At 52.7% G+C, this 17,504-nt stretch overlaps 1 protein-coding gene across 2 annotated transcripts; it reads right to left on the bottom strand.

Moving 5' to 3' along the window:
- Positions 1-4,154: 4,154 nt before the first annotated feature.
- Positions 4,155-16,799, bottom strand: Tsku (tsukushi, small leucine rich proteoglycan). 2 transcript variants are annotated; one of them, XM_047519668.1, is made up of 2 exons: positions 16,655-16,799; positions 4,155-6,721 (listed from the first exon to the last, which is right to left on the bottom strand). In XM_047519668.1, exon 2 carries the CDS (start codon positions 6,711-6,713, stop codon positions 5,640-5,642), a length of 1,074 nt encoding a protein of 357 aa, XP_047375624.1. In that variant the 5' UTR covers positions 6,714-6,721; positions 16,655-16,799; the 3' UTR covers positions 4,155-5,639. The 2 variants fall into 2 exon arrangements, with proteins under 2 accessions (XP_047375624.1, XP_047375626.1); XM_047519670.1 differs by lacking the exon at positions 16,655-16,799 and adding an exon at positions 15,644-16,644.
- Positions 16,800-17,504: the final 705 nt, after the last annotated feature.

Raw genomic sequence — 17,504 nt, 5'->3', positions numbered from 1 at the left:
AATAATTTTTTCAAAATAAAGATACATAATATTTCACTTACTGCAGGCACTTACGAAAGGCACCATTACTAAGTATTTAGCCTGCATTGCTCCCTCCCACAGCAGCTCTGTGAAAGAGCTATGATGGCTCCATTATACAGACCAGGAACTGAGGCTAAAAGAGGTTGGGTGGCTTTCCTGGGACTCAGCTGTGAGTCGCAGAGCCAGGTCTCCAGCTCAGGCAGTTTTCCTTGTACCTGGGGACGTGGTTGCAAGTTATGCTGCCATAAGACGACCCTGACCTTGGCGCCTTCATCTCATTAGGGAACCTGACTTTTTTCAGTCCAGAGCAGGGCTCTTTGTCCTTCTTCACACCAGCAGGAGGGTGGATGCCTCAATTCATCATCTCACTCTGGAAAAGTTGTTGCTTCTAAGAACCAACTAGTTAGAAAATTGTTCCTAAGCCGATGTTCATTCTCCAACTGGTTTCGTTTTCTGTGGCTTCCTGTATCATGTATATAAATAATTCTATATACATGTTACATACACATGGGTGTATATGTCAAGAAACATAAATGTCTGCTTGTACTCCCAATTCAGAACCTTTGACTAATGAGTATGTGACATAAGATGATAAATAGCTTTGGGAATTAAAAAAATAAACACAGGAAGAATTTCCCTCCAAACTCAACAAACACAATAATCCCCATAAATACAACCGCTAGTACTTAAATAAATAAAAGATGATAAACAAAAGAAGAATAACAAAGGGCATGTGACTTAACTGAATGGAGACTTGCTGTTGCTGAAGTTGAGCCATGGGCCTGTCTCAGGTATTGATGCACAGAACAATTGTAATGGTAAGTTGCTCCCTGGGATGCTGAGCAATGGAACACACAGACATTGCCACCACCAGACATTTTCCCTTCGTGGATACTGGCCATTGGTGGGAGCTTTCACTGATATGATAAACATCAACTATCAATGGACATCTGCTCCCTTGTAAGCATTAGCCAACAAGGATGGGCAAGGCCACAATGGCCTTGAAGATCTCTACTGTCATAGACACTGCCCTTGGTAGGCTTTAGGTGGAGAAGACTTTAGCACTGGGGGACTGTTAACTCTGTAATTGCATCAAGTGAGCAGTGGGTAGGCCTCTACCTCTTAATCCATGGTAGTCTGGTCCAGAGAAATGTTCTGTGAGTGGGTTTGATGAAGTTGGGTGGTGGTATCTGCCTTTCCACCTGTCCCTTCCCTCTGAAAGTCCTTTGTGGTGTGAGAAAACCAGTAGTGTGTGTGTGTATGTGTGTGTGTGTGTGTGTGTGTGTGTTTGGGGGGGGAAATGGGGGGGAACGCTGAAAGGAATTCCTACATTTGGAAGATTCTTATCCACTTCGTTTCAGGAATTAGAGGGATTGCCATTCTGACCCACACTACCTAGGTATTTGCCACTTTCTTTTCTGTAAGCACAATGATCAAAGGCTCAGCAGGGCGCCTTCTTGGGTGGTGGGACCTTAGGACTGCGTTTGCTTTGATCTTGCCATATTGACATTCTTTATTTATTTATTTCTTTTTTCTTTTTTCTTTTTTGGTGCTGGGGATCGAACCCAGGGCCTTGTGCTTACAAGGCAAGCACTCTACCAACTGAGCTATCTCCCCAGCCCGACATTCTTTATTTTTGAACAAGGAATCCCACATTATCATTTTTTATGGGGTCCTGCAAATTATTTACCCAGTTCTGAAGCATAGAATCCCAGTCACCTGTTGTGGAACCTAGGATTGCTCCTCTCTAGGCCTCAGTCTCCCCTTCTTCCAAAAGGGGCCAGAAGAGGAAGGACGTTGACTTTGACCTTTGGCTTTTTTTTAGGATCTAGAATCAGTGGTCTGGTTGGAGATATTTAGAGTTGCAAAATTTCCCCCAATTTATTCACAATAGAGAAACAGATGGAATCCCAGGGTCTTTTGGAGTCTCAGAGTACCCCTACCCTCTCTGATTCCTGGGATGTACGCTGGCCCAGCCCCTGAGGTAGGACAGGAAGAATAAGGGAACAGACACTGGACAGATGAGGCAGGTCCAAGCTGGTCTCCTCATCTGTATGGTGACAAAAATACTTGGTTGGTCTGGTTGTGAGGAGAAAACAATGACGGGTAAAGTGTAAGGAGCCTATGCCCAGTAAATGGAAGCCGCATAAAATGAAGCTCAAGGGAATGTTCTTGACCTTGTTTGCTTCTTCCTATCTCTAAAGTCCCCTGCATGGACAAATACCTATCTCACATTAGGCACATGAAAGTTAAGATACTGAGGGTAAGGGCATTGTTCTGTGATTCTACAACCTAAAACTTCGTGAAAATCTCCAGTTCTGAGTAAATTATCAAAATATGGCTCTTAGAGCCCCTGGTTCTGTAAAGCACTCCATAATTCTATGGGAGGGAAAGGGCACTCCTGGGGTTTTGTTTTGTGTCAGGCACAGTCCTTGGCCCTTCACACGTTACTTCATTTCCTCTTCATACAATCCTGTGGACAGATATTTTCATCCCCCTTTTCCAGACTCAGAGAAGTGACTGTGCCAAAGTCACACTTTTGCATAGTGATTGCGATGACTTTAACCCTTTTCTGTGAATTCAAACCGTTATTTTCGTAGGCATCTCTTCGATTCCGTAAGGTTCTAACGCTCTCATTCTAAGAGCCAGGATTTCTAGAGGCCAGGGTAAAGCCCAAGCATCAGACGGTGGGCGGGAGGAGGTACCAGCCGCTCAAACTGCACAGGTGCACTTCGCCTCCAGCCGCCCTCACGTCCGCGAGCCTGCTTGGACCTGGGGTGCCTGGCCCTATGTGGCCACAAGGTGGCGCTGCGGACTGGGAGGCCTACTACTGCAACGTTGGGACTTCGTGACGCAGAGACCGGTTGCCCAATGGCGCTCCAAGGCTCCTCAAGGCAAGCAGGAGGTGAGGGCTGAGGGGTGCAAGGCGGTGCCCCATCAGGAAGGATGAGCCCGCAGTGTGATGGCGTCTGCTCCCACTCCCTGCCGCGTTTTGTATCTGAGGAAGCTGCAAGAAGTTCCTCCCTACCCTTCTCTACCTTCCCGGGTGTTGTTTCTATCTTTAAGACCCCTGTGTTTTAAGGTCCTCTCTCAAAGACATCTGCAGCAAAGCGCAGCTTTGGGGACCCAAACACAGTGGGTGAAAGTACCTGCATTTGAGTCTTCTCTCCTCCCAGACGTCAGACTGCGACACCCACTGCCCATACCTCTTTCCTACAGTGTCACCCTGGGGCCAGTGACTCTGGTTTGTAGGTCTCCCTGGGGAGGCCTGATTGAAAAAGGCAAGCTCCCCACCAGCAGGATACTCATGGCCTGAAAGTTCCAGACTCTGTGCCATTGATCCCTCCATCCATGACCTCTTCCAAGCCTTTCTTGTTCTGGTCCCCTTGTCCTGTGTGATATGGATCTTCTATAAGGCTCTCTCTGCCCCTGAGCTGCACTTACAGCCAGGGGTCTTCTGTGTGTCCCTCTCTCTCCCATCCCAGAAATAGAAGTCCTCCTAGGGCAAAGACGGGTGAACTCATTTTGCAGCCCAGCACAGGGCCTGGCACAGACCAGGTATCAGTGCAGCTTTTCACTGGTGACCATGGTGATAGACACTCCTGCAGACTGGCCAGTTAGAAAGAACTTGCTGACAGCAAACGCATCCTGATGAGCTGGAAGTGAGCTCCCTGTCACTGTAAGTGTGCAAATGGGAATTAGGGTACCATGACAACTGAAATGCCAGGGAAGGATGAATGATGATGTACTACTTCATGTGACTGAAGGGAGAAGAGGGGGACTTCAGAGAAAGTTTCTAAGGTGAGAGAGTAACTGGGTGGACTGGGTGGGAAGGAGGATGAGGGGCAGGGATGGGGCAAAGGCAGAGGTGGGCAAGGCCTGGCAAGGTCATGGCTATGGCTGGACAGCTGGTGGGTGGAGTGGGCTGCAGGAGGGAAGACGAGGAAGGTGGGTGGGGTGCAGGCTGCAGTGAAAGATCCAGTCCATTTGAGTGACTGTCTCATGTTACATCACTCCTCAAATCCTGGGAGATTACTGGGCTTTTCAGGGAATAAGCCACTCAGAGCAGGGCCTAATTTGATTCATCCTTGTGGCCCAAGAACCCAGCCCAGGGATTGTCAGTGGACACTGGCTGCATGAGGAAAAGAACTCTTTATAGTGCTTATTAAATCACAGACTAGTCGGGTGCTGGGTTGGGCTGGTGGGGAAAGCCAGAGCTCTTGCTGCCCTGTGGGCATCTCCGTGAGACCAGCCCCGATGCTCACACGGCCACTGATGGCTGGCTTCTACTCAACACCTCCAACATGTGCCCAGGATACAGTATTACAAAAGTGAACAAACATTTTTCTTCTTTTACAAATGACATGTTTCCATCCCCTGCCAGCAGAGGTATGTGTGTGTGTGTGTGTGTGTATGTGTGTGTATGTGTGTGTGTGAAAGTGACAGTCCATTAAAAAAGGCAGTACTTTTATAAAATGAAGACAAAGGAAAGAGCCCAGGGTTGGGATGCTGAGATGCTGCCCTGGGGGTGGAGCTTAAATGTGGGTGGGGAGACCCTGCCTCTTTCTGCTGTATTCCTGGGAGGGTAGGAGGGACTCTTGGGTTCAGACCCATGGGGACTGAATCTAGGAGGCCTCTTGGAGCTCATGGCCAGATGGGACTCCAGAATTGCATTGACAACTTGGGGAAGCATCTAGAGGCAAGGGTCTCAAGAAAATATGGATTCATTCCAGTCTTGATACTGAGGCCCCCATCCCACAGTGAGAAACTGGCAGGCTTCCAGAGGCTCTGAAGGGGAACTGACTTTGCTTACACCAGATGAACGATCGCTGGACCCAGAGTCCCATCTCTGAGGCCCTCACCTGTCTTGCTACTGCTGCTGCTGGGGATGAAGGGGAAATGGAACAGGCAACAGCAAGGGGAGCCCAGGAAGGGAAGATGGAGGAGAAGACCTTGTGAAGACAGGTAAGTGCAGAGGACCTGAGCTGGGCTCTGGTCAAGCCTCTGCCCCTGCAGGATTTCAGATTAGGATGTTTCCCCATCCAGGCCTCATTTTCTCCTCTGCTCTATGAAGAGGATGGACTTGATTTTTCTCTCCAGTCCCTCCTGTAATTAAGGTTCTACCCAGGATTCTATGAAAAAAAAAGTGGTGAGGTGAACCTCATGAACCCAGACCAAAGAAGGGGGATATCAACAGACACTCCTGCCCCTGAGTGACTGGACTGTGGGCCCAAGGGACACAGCCCGGTGGACCTGAGTCTCCTGCAGCAGTAGCTCCTACCCACCCTCCTCCTATCACGGGTCAGGTCAGCCCAGGCAAGAGGGAAGGCACTTGGGGAACGAGTGTGGAGGACAGCAGGAAGCAACCAGAGTCTGGTTTGGCATCCAAGTCCCTCTGCTCGTGGTTTTGGGGAGGGGGAAAGAGAGATATAGGGACACTTTATTCCTGGGTTCTCCTCCCAGGAGCAAAGCCCCTTCTAGGCCGCAGCTCTGCAGTGATGCCAGCACATGGGCCTGCAGACTCCCCGCCGACACTGGCACATTAAAATATAAGTTACTTGGGACCCGAGCAAGCCCAGGGCAGCAGTCTGTCATGTGGCCCCAGGCCATGCCATTTGTCACAAGATGTCTGGGCCCCTGGCTGCAGATTCCCGGGTGTCTCCGCAGTGCAGTGCCACCTTGGGGCTAGAGCCAGGCTGCCGTGGGTAGGCGCCCTCCCGCACCAGACGCCGGCACCTCGTGTCCTGGCCCACGCTTACGCTCTGCAGTGCTGGGAGGTGGCGGAGCAGCACTTCTGGCAGAGGCACCAGGCCCGTGCCCGACAGGTCCAGTTCCTGCAACGAGCCCAGGCCCGAGAACACCTCAGCTCCTGCCCACGTGAGCTTGGGGTTGCCTGACAGGTCCAGGACCTGTAGGCCTGGTAGCTCATGGAAGCTGTGGGGCACCAGCTGGGGGAGACCCTGCAGGCTGGCTAGTGACAAGTGTGTAAGGCCTGCCAGCCCTGCAAAGGCACCCGGGCCAATGGCAGCTAGAGGGTTCCCATCCAGGCTCAGGTAGCGCAGGGGCAGGTCTCGGAGACTGGGCACCGCACGGAGCCGGTTCCAGGCCAGGTTCAGGCTCTGGATGGTGGGCATGGGCAGGCTGGCACGAGGCGGATGGGGGAGCAGGCGGTGGATGAGGTTGTGGGAGAGGTCCACGTGCAGCGCGCGGCCCTGGTTGTGTGTGGTGAAGGCAGATATGGAGACCTCCCGGAGCTGGTTGTGGCTAAGGTTCACGTCACTCAGCGGGGAGCTGGTGAAGCTCTCAGCTGGCAGGGCTGCCAGGCCATTGTGGCTGAGGTCAAGCGATTCCAGGTAGCGGAGGCGGGAGAAGGCAGTGGGTGAGATGCTGGTGAGCAGGTTGTGGCTGAGGTCCAGACCAGCCAGCGTAGTGTAGCCTGGCCCGGCCAATACCGACTCGTTCACCATCTCCAGCCGGTTGGAGGACAGGTCCAGGTGGGCTGTGTCCAGAGGGATGGGCACGGGCATGATGTGGGGGCCCAGACCACTGCAGTCCACTCGAGTCAGGCTGAAGCTGTCGAACAAGCCAAAGGTCTCCACCTCACACTGGCACCCAGGGAAGCATGGCCGCGTCGTCTGGGCTCTACTCACAGCTAGCAATAGCAGCAGAGGCAGCGGCAGCAGCCACGGCATGGTGGGAGCTGGAGAGAGAGCCACAGGTGAGGGCTGGATGTACCAGACAGCTTCTACCCCACCTCATAAGATAGAAGCCAATGTGTGTGGACACAGCTGAGCACTGTCACTGACCCCCATCCTCCTAGGATACTGTCCCAGAACATTCCTCATAATCCCTAGTCCCTGTTGCTCTCTGGCTTCAGTCTCCCATCTGTATGGTAAGTGGTTAGGCCAGGCGGGCGGATTTTAAACTGATGTAGCAGAACCCTTTCTCAAATAACATCAGCAGATGCAAGTGGGCCTGCTCTGGCTGGAGTGGGGGACCTGGAGCCTTCTAGGCCTGGTTGCCATGCCTGCCACAGAATTTAAGGAACCCAGCTTGGGGCTCACTGGCCTCGATGGTCTCTTGGCTGGCCTCTCTAGCTCTAAGGGTGGAGGGTCCATGGACTGCCTGGACCTCCCAGGCCCCAGGGAGGGCTCACACTGACATGCACCATGTGATGGTATCATTTAACCCATGGGTATCATTTAACCCTCACAACCACCCTGCAAGTGTTGTGGCACTGATAAAGACACACAAAGCAGGGTCCTGTTGCTGTCTGGCAGTGGCTAAGTCCTATTGCAGCCTTCCAGACCTCCCTATAACAACTGACCCCACTTCAGCTATCCCTTTGGTCTATTCTCCAGAGGCAGGATCCTCCAGTCTAATGGGGGACCCTGTTCCTAGACTCCTAGATGGGCTTTGTGGACACCTGTCCCAAGCTCTTTCCTCCTTCCCCTGGTCCCTACTCCCAGTTGACAGCTATTTCACCTCTCTGGCCCTTCTTGTAACCTTGGGCAGGCAGATGGGCTGCTTCCCCCATTATACAGATGAAGAAACAGAAGTTCAGAGAAGACAAGGGTCTTACCCCAAACTAGAACAAAGCAGGGCAGTATTAGAACACAGGCCTGCTCAATTCCAATCCCTACATTCATATCTGCTGCTTCCAGTAAGCCTGGCAGGGGGATTAGTGGAGAGGCAGGGTCCAGGAGGGGCTTTTCCCATGGACGTTCTATACAAGTCAATTCCCTTCCCAGGCCTCAGTTTCCCTTGCTGTACAATTGCAGTAGCAGCTGCCATATATGCCAGGTACTATATATATCTTGTCACATCTGAAGACCACATACAATCACATAGGTCAGATTCAAAGCCCTGTTCATTGCTCACGGGAGCTCTGGGGATGCCGATGCTAGCCTGAGGAGCAGAGGGTTGAGGAACAGGAGCTTCTAACTGGATCATTGGTGCCATCTGAAGCTGTTCCTCCCCTGCACAGGGGCCACTTGGCTGGGGGACAGAAGGCTTTTCATCTGGGTGGTCCTGCTGTGCCCCTGCCCTCTGCCCTATCTCCTTCTCACTAGTCACAGGGGAAGAGGGTGGGAGAGGGTGGGAGAGGGGCCAAGAGGGGGTGGACCAGGAACCTGCCCACCTTCCAGACAGGGGGTGGTGTGGAGGGAGCAGCTGGATAGCATTACCAGCCCTGCATGAAACTTTAAAGGGGTAGCCACTTGATATGCACTCTGGCTCTACCCAGGGCCAGGCAGAAGTGGGGCCCTTCTCTTCTGCTCCCACTCCAAGAGCTCCTCCTCTCCCAACCCTTTCTTTTGTAGAGGCCAATTTGAGAATTAAACCCGGCCCAGGTGCATCCTGGGCTTGGTCCCAGCTGAGGCAGGACAGAGCGTTCCAATGTCTGTACCAAAAGGAAAATATTAAGTTGCTTCAGGCCCCCTTTGTTCCCGAGTGAGCTCCTCACCGCAGAGTTCATTACCACTGCAGGCCCCACCTCCCCCGCTAAGCCGATCTGCTCATACCCACCCTTCCTGGGGTTTAAACAAACACCACAAAGGGCCCCAAGATTACCCTTTGGTCCCAGGGGTGATTATATGCTGTGTCCATGAAATGCCAAGTGGCTTCTCATGAACTCCTGCTTATGTAATGGCAGTTCAGATGCAGCCCAGAAGCTGGCCCTCCAGGCCTCAGCCTTGTCCTCTGCCCATAGGATAGCAATTTCTGCCCTGTCCTCCCCACGTAAGTTAATTAACCCTCACTGAAGCATACTGCAACCTGTGAAGATGCTCAGAGAGACTCCCCCCGCCAACATCTGGAATTGAGGCAATGGTCACAACAGCTGGTGTAAGGGAATGGGAGTGTAGATGGAGTCCCCCCTGGACAGTGGCTGGTCAATACTCCGGATCCTGGTAAATACTAGATCAGACCCTTGCTTACCTCTGTACAGTGAATCTCTCCCAGGGCCTATGCTCAATGTCAAGGCTAGGCCCAGGGCTGAGCATTCACAATGGAAGTGCCCACAGTGACAGAGCCAGTCCTTATCACATGCTAGTACCTGACACACCTCTTATCCAATCTTCACAGACACCCAGTGAAGCCAGTAGTGCCATCCCCATTTTGAGTAAAGGAAAAACTGGGGAGTCAAAGAGTTACCTGCTAACCTGTGTGAATTTTGGAAGTTATGGGGGATAGGAAATGGAGAGAATAGTCCCTGCCTCAAGGAGGTTCTGTAAGGATTAAGGGTCCCATGGGTGACACGCCTAGCACAGCCAGGACAATGACAGTTGCAGTCATGGGGTGGTCTCTCTCACAGGCTCCACACAATGGAGTCCCCTAGACAGGTAACCCAAAGACCACACTCCTCTCGTTTGCCATGTTCCAGGATGCTGACAGGGAGGCAACAGGGCCACTGTGCATGGTGACAAGTCCCAGGAGTAGTCAGGGGCCCTGGCTCTTTATCCCCACTCTGCCCTGGATGGCCCCATCATTGGTCAGGCCCTGCCCCTCTTTGAGCCTCAGTGTCTCCATCTGTACAATAAGGGGTTTAGTATAGATAAACCAATTCCAGAGTTTTAGGAGTTTAAAATTTAACAAAAGTGCTTACTAAAGCTCTACTAAGCACAGAACACTGGGCTGGGTCTTGCTGGGGTGGTGGTGAGGAAACCAGAGACCCTTGTCCTCTTGGGGCATATAGACCAGCAGGGGAGCAGAGACCCACCAATAGCAAGCCTTAGACTCAGTAGACTTGGATCTGTGTGACCTTTGCAGCTCTCTTTATTTCTCTGAGCAATTGCCCATCTGTATAGTAATATTAACTTTGCCTCCTCCTGGGACCTGTGTTCCCCCCTTGCAAGAAAAGAAAAAGCAGACCAGTGGCTACCAAAGAAGGCCAGGGGAGAAGAGGGATCTTTGGGTCAAGATTCATCCCCCGCCCTAAACCCGACCTGCAGAGGTAGGGAGTGTGCACCAATTCAGAACTGGAGGAATCAAGGGCCTATCTATGGATCAACCAGGTTATATAACACAAGGGCAGGTTTAAGGGTCCTATGGGTGACACGCCCAGCACAGCCAGGACAATGACAGATGCAGTCATGGGGTGGTCTCTCTCACAGGCTACACACAATGGAGTCCCCTAGACAGGTAACCCAAAGACCACACTCCTCTCCTTTGCCATGTTCCAGGGCTTAGAGATTACACCCGGCCCTGGCTTGGAAGACATGCCATAAGGTCATCCATGGCTGGAGCCATGAGTTATTCACTGTGGGGCCATGGTGCCAAGTCCACAGTGACTCTAGGGAAGATTTGCTGATGTCCTAGGACAATAAGAGTAAATTGTATGACCCTAAGAGCTCTAGGGAATTCTCCCTGCGTGGCACTGCAGGCCTGCTATGAGATGCTTCTCTAAAACGCCTTTGGCCACATCACTGCCTGCCTGGGGTCTGTTTTTACCTACAGAACTTGAATCCTCCCAGGCATGGAGGCATCTGCAAATTGTGCCACCTTCTTCCTCCCTTGCCGGAGCCCCCTCGTGTGGATTTGGACCCTCCTTGGTAGTCAGCTGTCACCTTGATGGATTCTGAACACCTCTCGGACTTTGTTCACTTTCCCAAAGAATTCCATGGTCCCTTGGAGATCATAGGTGACTGAGGCCCAGAGAGGGGCAGCAACACCAAAGGAATGGCATAGCAGGACCCAGGAGCTGGGACGTGACAGATCATGCTGCTGCAGGCATGGCACACATCCACACACCTGGCCCCACCAGCAGAACAAAGCCCACTCTGTCCACACAGGCTGCAGTCCCCCTCCCTCCTGGCCGCACACCACAGGCTACCAGTAGGCCTCCTTCAGAGGCTGCTGAGTGGATTCTCTGCCATTTCAGACTTGAAGTGTAAGCAGCCTGGGGCAGAGCCTGGCCTTCTTCACCTGTGCATCCCTTCCCTCACCTGGGCAGGTCTGGTGGAGGATGTGCACCAGCAGAGCTGGATGATCCAAGAACCCAGGAAGCAAAGAAGGGCCAACTGCTGGACCCAGACCCAGGTGCAAATCCAGCTCTCCCTATCAGCCTCAGCAAGTCTCAACCTTGTTGTGTTTCAGTTCCTCAACAGGGATAAGAACAGAGGACTGTCAGAGGATTAAATGACAGCATGTGAAGCTGCTGCTCAATATCTGCCACATGATGAGTTCTTGGTACAAGTTAGTTGGCAATAGAGATGATTTATGAAGCTTCCTGAAGGCGATGAATGTGTTCTTTTTCATGTCCCTTCTCACCCAGGTTCCCAGTGCAGTGCCAAGTACCCAGCAGGCCCATGACTAAATTGTGCTAATTTCTCCAGTCACCTTGCTGGAGAGGGCATCTTCTCTGAGGACATCTCTTGGGTTCGGAGTCCAAGCAGGACTTCCTGGCCCGAGCTGCCTGCCCTTGGTGCCCCACCAAATTATCTCTGGCTCAAAAAAATTCCAGCTACCCCTAACAACTTCAAGGGACCCCCTGGCACAGTTGGGCAAGAGGCCAAGCTGCAGCCTGGCCCAGGACCCAGCACCCACAAGACAGAGGCCTTTACCTTGACCATTGCTCCTCACCCTAGGCGGCCTTGCCACCATTCCCCTTAGTTATGAGCAATCTGACACTAACCAATTCCATAGGTAGAAATTTCATAAGCGTCCTGTTCTTTAACCACTGAGTCAGTCCTGGAAACACAAAGCCTAAAGAATTTCAGGGCCAGACCTGGAGTACTGAGAGTCAGCTTTCCCTGCAGAATTGCTAATGGTGCACATCTGCACAGGCACGTCTGCTCGCCGTGTTCCAGTTTCTGCCTCCCCACAATCCTGGAGATTGCTGCCCCTATTTTTCAGGCAAGCAACTGGACTTCATTAAGTTGGCTATGGAGGAACCAGGACTCAAACCCAGATATCTTAGCTCCAAATCCAGGTCTCCTTATGCCACTCTGCTCTACTTGTGTGGACAACAGCTTAGAGCTTACGGTGCAGGATGGTAATTATATGTTTACCAGTACTCCTGTGGGCAGAGTGGGGGTTAGATTCATTTTTATGTCTCTGGAGCTGAGTACTAGGGGTGACACAGAGTAGGTACTACATGAAACACACCAGGCATCTAGAATATGATTCTAGCACCAAAGGACACCGTTCAACCTTTCCTATGCTTCTTCAGCTATCATCTGTTCAGTCACCTTGCAAGGTCAGCAGGTTAGATGGCATTGCACTTATCTAGCTGTTTAAAGAGGCACAGAGAGGTTCAATGATTTATCTAGAGTCACACTGCCAGTGGGGACAAGAACTGGACTCAGGACCCAGGTATTCTGATACCCAGCACCTGGTCTCCTCCATGACATCATTCCTGTGCAGACGGGGCCTGAAAGCCTAGCACTGTTGCCCAAGGAGGACTGTGTGCAGGGAGATGGGCAAGGCTCACAGTGCTGTCTTCTTTTTCCACTGTGTTCTTCCTGAAGATTTCCATATTCCCATCAATCAGACAGCAGGTATGGACACAGTGGGAGGGAGTATGGCACAGAGGAAAGGGGCTCTGGAGCCAGGCGGCTGGCCTTCAACGCTGCAGGGCTTACCTGCAGCGAGGCTTGTGGGTACCCTCACCCAAGTCTAAATGTTCTCTTGTACCGTGTGAGAAGCCTGGTATTGCTCCAGCAAGTCACCGTGATGATCAGTTCTGGGCTGGCACGGATGGGTTCTCACTGCATGTTGATTCCTGTCCCCTAATGGGTTACTGCAGGGGCCAGGAAAGAGAAAGGAGCTGTGACACCAACAGATGCTGAGGCAGGGGCAGAGTATGGAGAAGAATCTAAAATTCATTCCCTGAGGCTTTAGAGTCTCTCTCACTTCACCACCCAGGGCCCTAACCAGGCTCTGCCAGAGAACTGATGAGGGGGAGATGGAAAGGTGTCAGAGGCCAAAGCAGGCTGAAGCAGTTGTGTTGTCTGTGACTGAATGAGGGCTTGATGTCAAATCAGCAGCCACTCCTAGGCAGGTGAGTCCGCTTCCTTCTCCTTCTTCCCTAAGATGGGCAGCCATCTCCCCCTGCCCAGGTAGGGTTCAGGGGTCTTCTGCAACAGCCCGGTGCCTAACTTTCTAACTGCCAGTCATGCTGGGAGCCAGAGTGCACCTCCCAAAAGAGGACCAGGACACTATCATTACTCCCCGTGTAAACATACTGCACAGGGCTGGGGACGTGGCTCAGAGGTTGAGTGTTTGCTAAGCATGCATAAAGCCCTAAATTCAATCACCAGCACAACAAAAAATAAAATAAAAATAAAACCCATTGTACAAAGACAGTTTTCCAGGCTAGAGGTGAATCAGTCCCCTAGGAACCCTGCCTCTGCAGTCTGTTCCTTTTGACAAAGATGACAAAGGGACCCTTTTTTTGTCTACTGCAGACTCTTACTTATTTGAGTCAAAATCTACTTCCTCTGTGAGGCCTTCCCAGTCTAATCTGCCCCTCATCCACCAAAGGGTCACCCTCCCGCTAGGCTCCTGAGCTATATCCCTGGTCTGTATACAAATCTCTGTCCAGCTCCTCTCCTGCACAGGGCTTGACCATGGGAAGTGGGTAAGCCAGATGAATGAATTGTAAGGGACAGAGAGCTTCTTTCTGCATGGGGATACTTACAGGATGCTTAGATCTTTGTCAAGTGGTGAAATTAGGTTTAAGATGCTGTTTCTGTCTTCTATTGTCAGTGCAACCCAGCAAATGTCTGCACAATGTAATACATGCTGCAAAACACTTCTCATCTTATTAGCATGTGTAATATATTGTCCTATTTAACATTCACAACTGATCAGTGGAGCAGGAATTAGTGTCCTCATTTGGAGGATGAGGAGATTAAAAATTGGATAGGTGAGGTTACTTGTCCCAGGTTACAGAGCCAGGAAGCAGGGGAGTGGGATAAAATCTGGGACCTCTGACTCTAGGAGACTGGAGTACTTTGCCTTCAGAGTGCTCTCCCAGCCTCTAGTGCAACCCACAAGTCCGAGGAAAGTTTCTTAAAATTACCCATCTTACTCTCTTGTGCCTCCAGCAGCTCTCCACTACCTACAAATTCAAATCCCAGGTTGTAGTGATCCTCTGTGAATCGGCCCCTGCCTTCCCTCCCAACCTCCAGTTCAACCCCAATTCCCCATCCCAACACCTTGTGTCAATCTAAAATGCTAATCACCTTTGTGCTGTTTCTAAAACACAAGGAGTTCTGCACTTGCTGTTCCCTTTGTGGGAGACCCTTCTTGCTTCCCCTGTCCATTGATGGCATCAAAAACCTAAGCAGAGTCTCCAGTCTGTCAGGCTCCTGTCTTAGAACTTGCTTTGGCAGGGGACTTCCAGGGTGGGGTTAGCCCTGTTTAGGAAGTATCCGCAGCGTCCAGCCTAGCTGTGCCCTACAAAAGGGTGAGTGAACTCTTAAGTGTATCTTCTGTTTGGAACCAGAAGTTATGATAAAGAAAAATATTGATCATTACTCTGTTCATCCACAATCTGTCATTTAAAAGCTAAGGGAAGCCAGGCTCCGTGGCACATGCCTATAATCCCAGTAATTCGGGAGGCTTAGACAAGGCCCTAAGCTACTTAGAAACCCTGTTTCAAAACAAAAACTAAAAAGGGCTGGGGATGTAGCTCAGTGGTAAAGTGCCCCTGGGTTCAATCACTACTACTACTACTACTAACAAAAACTAAAAAGGGCTGGGGATGTAGCTCAGTGGTAAAGTGCCCCTGGGTTCAATCACTACTACTACTACTACTACTACTACTACTACTGAATAAGTAAATAAAAGATAAGGGGGAGAACCCTGTCAATCCCTTTCCCTCCATTTTTAACTGATCAGTTTTTGCCTTTTAACAGGTGGAGAAGGTAGGTGGAAGCCCTAGTTTGCATTCCAGTCTTCCCCTCCTGGGAGCAAATCAGTGCCTGGGAATTGATCAAGTCAGAATGGAGGTGTATGTTACACATCAAAATGTTGCCAGGTTCTGGGATCTCAAGCAGTCAGCCAGTACAGCAAGGAGGCTGACCACACCTCCCCTTCCAGAAGAGAAACTAAAGCCCAGAGACAACATAAAGTGTCCACGTTGCCTCCTTCCCAGGTTAGTGGTCTGTGCCCCTCCCTCTTGTTTGCAGCACTCAGGCAAAGTTCTTGGTTAAAGATTGGGGGCGGGGGATGGGGAGGAATATGGTGTTATCTTTGCCATGCAGGACCAAAAGACCAGCAGGACTGAGCCTTTCCTCTACGGTCAGTCACTGGGTTCTGCAAGTCTAGACTTATCCGAAGGGCACGGCGCGCAGCGCGCAGCGAGGACTGATGGAAGTTTGAGTCACCTCCTAGCCCGGCCAAGTGTGGGCGGGCTCTGCTCTCAGCCGGGTTCTAGCAAGCGCTGGTTATCCGGACCGCACGCTTCGGTGGCGAGGGAGTTCTCACTCCATCCATAACAGGGTGACGGCGACTCAGCAAGGCTTAACAACACTGCCGGTGCCCTACAGTGGGCTACTTACTGTCCCGTTCGAAATCAGTGCATGCAAGGCCCCCCTGCCCGCATCCCAACTAGGGGTCCTGGGAGCCGGCTCTGCGAGCAGGCCTGTATCCCACAAGCTGTGGCCTTCTCACCTACCGAATCGGAGGGCTGGTCCCCTCACCCCGAGGGCTGGCTGCAAACGCAGAGCGGATCTCAAAGCGGAGCCGGGGGCTGGAGCCGATCTCTCCACCAAGCAGACAGGTCTCTGTCGGTCACACACTCTTTCTAAGAAGCACGGGGCAGGCAACGCCAGGCGCCTTCCCTCCTCTCTCCAGACTCAGGCCAGAGACCAGGACCAACTGCTCCCCTCCCTCCTCCCAGCAGGGTCCGGTGCGGGTGTCCGGCACGCTCCGCCCAGTCCTGGCCCCGGCCAGTCCTCAGGCGCTGCCGATTCCCCACCACTCGCCAATCCTATCCCATCCTCTCGCGGCCCTAAGGACCTTAGGAGGTGAAAGAGGGGCGGGCTGCCAGAGATCTCCCACCCCTGTTCCCGCCGGGCTGCGGCAGCGGGGTCCGGGGTAGTTTCCCGAGGAACCCGAGAAAAGTTTGAAGCCAAGTCGGGGGGCGGGTGGTCAGCGGGGGAACGAGGAGTCAGGGCGGCGTCTGGCTCTCAGAGCGCACACACTCCACCGACACCCAACCCAGACACGTCGACAGGCACAGACCACGTACGCGGACACACAACGGCGAGCCCACCGGCAGCCACAACCAAACGCGAGTCCACAAAACGTGGGCACAGGCGCAAAACAGCCATGCAAAGTCAGCGACACACAAAGGCACAGGCGGTTGCACGTCCCCGAACCCAAATCCACAAAGACCCACAACCGTGAAATGCACGTGTCCGCACAAAGACCCCACAGGCGACAGCCCACGCCCACGGCACCCGGGCAGCGCCTTTGTCTCCTGGAAGTCCTCTCCCCCTGGTCCGGGTTCCCCACTGCCGCCGAGTCCCCGGCAGCGGCTACTGTTGCCCTGGCTCCAGGTAAAGTTGAGGGGCCTTGGCAGGACGCGGGCGCCGCCCGCCCGCGGGATGGCTGGGAGGGGTCGGGGGCTCTGGACCTTCGCCTGCCGCGAGGACTCCGGCTCCACCTGACAACCCGTACCCACCTGAAAGGCTACGCAGCTGCCTCCTCGGCACGCTCACCTAGGCGGCCCTGCGCTGGCCCTCGGGCCGGCGCTTTTCTCCGAGCCGCGCGGCCCGCCCCCAGTCCCCGCCCGCCGGGCTCCCGCTGCCCAGCGCCCAGTGGCGACTCCGGCCGGCGGCCGGGCGGCTCAGGGAGTGTCGCCAAATTGTCGGCCTTGCCCGGCATGCTCCCAGCCCCGCCCCCGCCCGCCCGAGGAGCCCGGGTTCCACCCTAGGGAGCGTCTCAAAAGTGCGCAGCTCCCACCCACTCCAGTCGGCGTCGCTCCCAGCTTCCTGCATCCCGGATCCCTGCCCCCTCCTCCCGCGCGCCGGAGCAATCTCAGCAGATGGCCTCACGGTCGGGAACATCTGGAGGTCGCTGGAGCGTGTGTGTGTGTTTGTGTGTGCGCGCGCGTGTGGAGAGAGGGAGAGGGAGAGAGAGAGTTAGTTGTTGGTAAAAAAGAGATTGGGAGGATGAGAGTTTCTCTTCTGTAATTCACCGCCCGCTCCCTATTTTGTTGAAAGAGTGAAAGGGGTCCAGAGATGTTTTTGAGAGAGAACAAGAGTCTGAAGCAGAGAAAGACTTGCTGAAAGAGGAACCCACAGAGAGGAGAGCCTGGCTTAGGTAGGAAAACCTGGCAGACAAGGAAAGAGAAAGCCAACAAACTTATTTTTTTCTCTTCTGGAGGGAACTATCAACTTTTGGCTGGATTTCTAGGAAGGAAAGCTGCTGTGTGACTAGGCAGCAGTTTAAGGCTGTTCCTCCCTCTGCAGCTTAGCTTCTCCACCCCTCTTTATGCTACAAAGGGCAGGAAAGTAGCCAAAAAACTTTAA

The sequence above is a fragment of the Sciurus carolinensis genome, chromosome 11 (genome assembly GCF_902686445.1).
Source record: "Sciurus carolinensis chromosome 11, mSciCar1.2, whole genome shotgun sequence".
In the NCBI taxonomy this organism is placed as follows: domain Eukaryota; kingdom Metazoa; phylum Chordata; class Mammalia; order Rodentia; family Sciuridae; genus Sciurus; species Sciurus carolinensis.
This window is presented reverse-complemented; position numbering and strand designations above follow the sequence as displayed.

Coding starts and splice junctions, on each gene's coding strand:
- Tsku (XM_047519668.1), bottom strand. CDS start 6,713: ATGCCGTGGCTGCTGCCGCTGCCTCTGCTGCTATTGCTAGCTGTGAGT.